Here is a 7,014-nt window from a genome sequence, read left to right as displayed (position 1 = left end):
AGATTCACAAAGAAATTAGCAATTTCAAACGAGAACCACTTTCGCGGGCAATCCCAGGCATTAAGAAATTTATTGGGCTCACACGTTTTTTGTAAAACTAATTAATAATGTGAAATTTTACAAGGTCATGCTAAATTCTGTGCATTTTCGAGTGACACAAGATTAATGTTCAATAGATATGTTATCTAATTAAAGATTTATTCCACGCCAGACTAGCGCAAATCTAACATGATTGATTTGGTATTATTTCTCTTATGAACGTCTATGGATTAGCATATATTGGGTTTTATTAAGGTCCATAAAAGAATTGGGCACAGCTTTTTATTTATTTACAACTATTACACACAGTCAAGAAAAAAGATGTGAACCTATTTATCATCTAGGTATGACTCATAATGTTCTCAATATTTAGAATATTTTTACGATTCTAAATAAAACGTATTATGTATTTCAAAATTTACACCAAATTATGAGACTAATGGTACGTTGAAAAAAAATGCCTAAAAATATTACTATCTTCTGATGTAATCAATATATTTATAATAATTTTAATCTATACTAATATTATAAAGCTGAAGGGGAATTCAGCGGTAATATCAGGAACTGCTGGTCCGATTTGAAAAATTATTTCGGTGTTAGATAGCCCATTTATCGAGGAAGGCTATCATCATGCTGATACCAACAGGAGGGGAGACACGCGGGTGAAACCGCGGGGCGCAGCTAGTAAGATCATAACGAGAAATGGGTAGGTCAATGTTATTTGAGATCCCGGATAAGGCTCACCTTATAATAATATCATTCGATGACTCATATAATTTCTTCATTGTCTATATTTTATATGGATTTAATAGACTATGTAGGCAATATTTAACACATGTTATTGTTTGAAAATAAATAAATAAACGAGAATTAATTCCTATCCTACTAATATAAATGCGAAAGTTTGTGAGGATATGTGTGAGTGTTTGTTACTCTTTCACGCAAATACTACTGAATCGATTACAATGAAATTCAGCACACATATAGAGGGTAACTTGGATTAACGCATAGGTTAGGTTTTATCCCGGAAATCCCACGGGAACGGGAAATGTGCGAGTTTTTTATTAGAAAACGCGGGCGAAGCCGTGGGCGGAAAGCTAGTATGTTTATAAAATAAAGTCTTTAGGAACATAATATTTCGGTTAACAGGAATATGTAGCTGATATCTCTACGTAGAAATGTTATTGTTTTTATACTGATAGAAAACTTTTGTTTGAATTACAAGAAATATTTGATAGATATTATCTGTAAACACATTAAATTTGATCTTATTTTATTATTTAATTTAAGCTAGTTAATATAATAATTAAGTTTACGAGAGCAACATAAACAACATTATTTTCATAGTTAAATCGAATGAATACCTACTTATAAATAAAAATTGAATTTCTTCTATAATTTTGAATGAATAGATACCTACTAATAATGAATATTATTTCAACTAAAATACAAAATTTAATAAAACAGGTTATCTATGTACGACATTTGTTTTTTAAATATTGAGTTGTTATTTTATATACTTTTAAAAATTTATCTGTTCAAATTGAAGTAATACCAATTAACGTAAAGCCCAAAAAGAAATACATTTTAAACTCAAAATAAAACATAAATTATTTATTTAGATGAATTTTTTTATGATGGAGAGATTTTTTACATTTTCCTTGCTTAACAGTAAGAAAATCAGTGGAATGGAAATAAAAACAAGTTATTTAATTACTTACTTAAATTTTCATCACATCACACATGAAATATATAAAATTCATTCACTGCGACTGATTAAAAATATATTATACTTAAAAAATTACTATTGGAATGCGCATGAAAAATCTAGTTCATTCTTCAGGGTCATATTGACAGTTTACATTCATATGTATAATAATATATCCATTTCTATACATCCGTACGACCAGGGGTAAAGGTTTCCCTAATACCCTAACAAAATAAAAATTGAGATGTCATTCCAATGTGCACTTTCATGAAAAATATAGATTAGGTATTACATTACTCTTCAAATTCAGAATAGTCAATTTTTAATTTATTTTAGTATGCAATTTTGAGAGTAATCGCTACGATACGACTACGGGTTACACAGGTACCCTAAAAAAATTGTTCTACAATATATGCGAAGACGAAAAATCATTCATAACTCGAATTCACGAAAAAAGTTAGAAATTAAGTTACCTACCTATTTTGGTGAATTCCATTTCTAGAATTATCGATACGACAGCGGATTTCCCAGTTACCCCAATAAAATAAGTGACCGGCAATGGTATGCGCACGGTATGCGGGATGATAAAAAATACGTAGGCCGTGCACATGTGTGCGTTACGTAGCTGTAGTGACGTTGTCACACGCGCGAGCTTTCCGCCGAAGATGAGTTGATGTTGCCAATGTATAAAAGCGAAGCGTCGATTTCGAAATCAACACAATGATTTGATATTCTCTAAGGAGTGTACACACGAGTTGGATAGATTTCCGCTAGTGATCGCAACCGTTGCAGTGCACGAGTGAACCTTTGAACTGTAACCGTTTTAGTGATTTTTTGGAAATAATATTTAGTGCGTACCTACAGGATGATTTCGCTAGTGGTAATATATTTTTTTGTATTCACAGAAAACTATTTTGTTTTATATACTCGTTTTAAGTTATACTTAGTATTTACAAAATATTTTTCGTAACTTAATATTCTTATTGTTTGATGAATAAAATAAATTCTCTTTTGAATATTTTTTAGATATATTTTAATATCTATTTTAAGGTCTATTTTATTTTATAATAATAATGAACTCCATAATGTAAAATAATTATATTTTTAAAATATTTTAAAAATGTATAAAAAAATTTATTCCACACCTATCGTTAAAAAATCCAAACAAATGTTAAACTTTATCACTTAGCTAATATTAGACTATTCATTAGTCTTCTTTAATTGACTCTTAAATCATATATTGTTTCTAATAATTGCAGTGTGTTTTCGCATTCTGCGCCGTAGCAGCCTTCGGCTCGCCTATCGAAGACGGCAGATGGAATCCTTATAAATATGGAGACAGTGGCAAGTAAGTAAATGTCATCATTCTATATGTAAATGCTGGTATTTTACATGTAATACCTCTAATCTTAATATATATATATAAATCTCGTGTTACAATGTTTGTCCTCAATGGACTCCTAAACCACTTAACCGATTATAATAAAATTCGCACACCATGTGCAGTTCGATCCAACTTGAGAGATAGGATAGTTTAAACATGTAGGAACCACGGGCGAAGCCGGGGCGGACCGCTAGTACTATTATAAAACAAACGTAGAATACCGAGTGCCACTTTGTATAAAATTACGATCCCTTTGATATCGGTTTTAATAAAAATAAAAGATACAATTTTCTTCCTAAAACAATATTCCGTGAACAAACGGTTACGGTAAAAAGTATAATCTAATATATTTCTAGAAATAGGTGTTAAGATCAGATAGCAGCTGCCAGGGAATGGAGCTTACCGAAAAAATATGTCTTGATATCTTTTTGTCTCTTCTCCTTGGATTTCTTAGAGATATTTCCACTTGGATCTAAAGGGCATATCTAAAGCGATCAAATATCTCGGATTATTTTTTTTTTATTATTTTCTGAGTATATTGTTTTGTTTTAATGTTATATCTTTATAATTTAATGAGGCTAGAAAATATTTAAAGCTTTCAAAAGCTCGAACATTTCACTTTTAATAATTTTTGTCTGAGAGAGATTTAGCGGCCACACTCAAGCAGCTGTGATTTTTATTTATTTAGTGTAAATAATTCGACTCTATTACTAATAATTTTTGAAATCCAATAACAAAAGCTTTGCGACCTAGAAAAAATATTTCTGAAAGTTTTTCGATGTAGTTATTTATTTTCATATCAACGTTTAAAATATATAAAAATAAAGCCAACTTACACGAAATATATATTCAAAAACTTAAGCATTGTAGGTACCTAATAGTTTTTTAATTTCTAATTCAATCTCTCTCCCCAGGTACATACCTACCAACGAAGGTAAATACATCCACATACCAAATCCATACATACACATAGACAACCCGTACGACGGTGGTTATGGCCCATACGCTCATATGTACGAGCCTTATGTCAGCGAAGCGACCCAGGATACCTACCGACTTGTTCTAACGCCGCCTAAGGATATCCCCTTCTATAAGGACGGCTACTATAAGAACAATGGAATCAAGATCATCAGCCAGAAACACAACTACAAAGAGGACAAATACGACTTCAAGTAAGTATTTTATACGTAAAATAACGAAAAGTAAAATATAATTAATATTTGTTCGATTTTCATCATAAATAATAGACCACTAGAGACTTGAAAATAATCCTAACATTTTTAATAAACTCGACATACCATTCACATTCATTTAAAAGTTACCTAAAATACACATTACATTCGCTTAAATTCGTAGCACTTAGCTTTATTGAAAATGCTATTCGTAAAACTGTTAAAAATTCAAAATATCACTAGCACATACAACAAAAATACGAAACAAAGCATTAAATACACATTTTGTATGGAATTAGTGGGAAATAGTTCTTAGTGCAAAATACAATTTAATAAATTTCCGCGCTTTTAAAAATATTTTTGTTATAACGTAGAAGCAGCTGTTACATTCGGTACGTATTTTACGAAGTATTGTTTTATAAAATCGTATGTTCAAGTTGACACAATTTTTCGATAATTTCGACTCGTGATATATTTTCCTTAAAATTGCAACCACTGGCGAGTTATATTTCCGCATAGCTCGTTCATCTTAAGAGGTCATTAATAAAATATTAATATACATATCAAAACTGGATTAATTTATGATTTCCTTATAACATAAAAAATGATGGCATTCTGTAGATTGATAAGATGCTCCTATAGCAAAATTACATTAGCATTTACAGGTCATTAATGTATGTAATATATTTTAGATTTCTAAACAATACCATCCTTGGTTGAATGCCGAGCTTATCTTGTAGGTTTGGATATTTGCATAAGGCACTATAGCTAAATACTCCGTTATGTTAATTTGTCTAGACGCTGTTCAGTCTCATACAAATCATTAGGTGACATGAACAACAGTAGCAGAAATATTAATCCGGCAGTGTATTAAATCTCCTCGCCAGGAATGTACTTAGTCATATGCAAATAAGTTATTAACCGTGCAAGTTATGATGATAATTAACAAAACACATTTATTTTAATTACTTTATTATGCACCCGGAAATGCAACTCTATCCCCGTAAATATTAAAGCTTTGATAATTTTCTCGCTTCGTCAACCGGTGTCCTTGACCGACTGTAGAATTCGGCGCTCGTATCGGCTGTGGCGGTCACAGTTCAAATCATTTATATTCATTTACGACACACTTATTGATATTCACACGCCAGAGTATCATTCATATTTGATTAACAATGTAACGTATGATATAACACTGAACTTTACATCAACAGCTGTAGCCATGTATGCGAGAACTCGTTTAAAGGAATTTCTGTTATGTTTCGTCTCGAGCATTAATAGATGTCTATCAGTTAGCTTATTTTTCTTCTTTTATTTACAGTTTCGAAACTGAGAACAAAATCCGCGCTAAAGAGAACGCGATTTTGAAGAACCCCAACACGATCGACGAAGGAATCGCATCAAAAGGTTTCTACGAATACATCGGGCCTGACGGTTTCATGTACAGAGTTGACTACACCGCCGACGAGAACGGTTTCCGTCCCAAAGTGAAGAGGCTAGAAACTCCGTACTCTGGCAAATGGGTGCTAGAAAAAGTCAACTAAATCAATACCTAAGCACCAAAAATGTAAACCTAATACTTTCCTCACTACATGTATCAGTATTTTCAAATAAGTAGACCGTGTTAACTCAACTTCACGCATCAATTGAAATTAAAAGCAATGTCACGTACCTCACGAATGTGACATTTCTATGAAGTCAATTCTGAACAAATTATTCATGAACATTATTTATAATTTAAAATTGTAAATCATGAATTATTTTGTTTTTCTAAATTTAGTACAAATTCCTGTCACGATATTATGATGTTCCTCGATGGAGGAAAGCTTTTTGTCTGGTTAGATTTAATATAATTTATATTTTAGATGTAAGGCCTTAGATGTTTCGGATTTAGATACTTATTTATGAAATGTGATAATAAATTTATATTTCCATACTAAAAGTTTTTATTTCTTTAAAAACCTATAAATGTTATTGAACTTTTATTGGCCGATAATCGTATTTTATTCTCTCCCTTTATTTACATAAAATATTGGCCCATAAACATTTTTGTGTAACCAGTAACAACGTGTTTATGCATAAAAAAGTTTGTGCAGTATAAACCGTACCTCGTAACTTTTTAATGTCTCTCATCAAATTTTGTTAATCGAGGCTGAAGAAGTTAAGTTTGGAGACAAAAAATAACAGAAACAGTTCAAAATAGAGTATAACACAATAAACATTAGATTTAAAAATAAACTCACATAGATGAATGTTGTACTTTTTTGAAGCTACTTACAAACCACATGATTTTCTATAATATTCTAACGCACAAAATGTATGTGCTGATTCAATCCAATTTCGTGATAACAGAACATGCAATATGCATTTAAATATTAAAAGCTCTTAGCCGAAAATAAACGAGAGCCATTGAGCAGCGCAAGATCGTAAAACCATGCGTACTAGGGCACTGGCAAGAATTTCGTTGAAATTGTTTTGGCTCCAGCTTATGAAGGCTTTTACTACGCTAGGTTAGTGGAGACCATTGCCAAGTAGTCGGCGCCGGTTTGACCGACGCAGTGCGATCACACGCGGATGCTGCACTGCGCAGTGCTTGCATTCCGATTATTTCTTCAACTACATATGCCACTGCCAAATAGAACTAACCCGCCAACCCCTTCAAACCCCTTAACATTCTATCAAGACGATATGTCGTGTTGACTGCCCGGGTG

General features: G+C 31.8%; 1 protein-coding gene across 1 annotated transcript; it reads left to right on the top strand.

Annotated features, from left to right (window-relative positions):
• Positions 1–2,470: 2,470 nt before the first annotated feature.
• LOC149487649 (uncharacterized) lies at positions 2,471–6,245 on the top strand. Its single transcript, XM_089696207.1, has 4 exons — positions 2,471–2,627; positions 3,007–3,095; positions 4,046–4,303; positions 5,625–6,245. Exons 1-4 carry the CDS (start codon positions 2,613–2,615, stop codon positions 5,845–5,847), a joined length of 585 nt encoding a protein of 194 aa, XP_089552333.1. The 5' UTR covers positions 2,471–2,612; the 3' UTR covers positions 5,848–6,245.
• The last annotated feature ends 769 nt before the right edge of the window (positions 6,246–7,014 follow it).

Source organism: Colias philodice, chromosome 6 (genome assembly GCF_061535455.1).
Source record: "Colias philodice isolate Cphi_HAF_F1 chromosome 6, ilColPhil1 Martin Lab GWU primary, whole genome shotgun sequence".
Lineage (NCBI taxonomy): Eukaryota > Metazoa > Arthropoda > Insecta > Lepidoptera > Pieridae > Colias > Colias philodice.
Note: the sequence above shows the minus strand (reverse complement) of the source record. Positions and strands in the feature narration are given on the sequence as shown.

Bases quoted from the DNA above. Each gene is read 5' to 3' on its own strand.
- LOC149487649 (XM_089696207.1), top strand. The intron at 3,096-4,045 runs GTAAGTAAATGT...CTCTCTCCCCAG, and splicing joins AAATATGGAGACAGTGGCAA to GTACATACCTACCAACGAAG. The intron at 4,304-5,624 runs GTAAGTATTTTA...TTTTATTTACAG, and splicing joins GAGGACAAATACGACTTCAA to TTTCGAAACTGAGAACAAAA.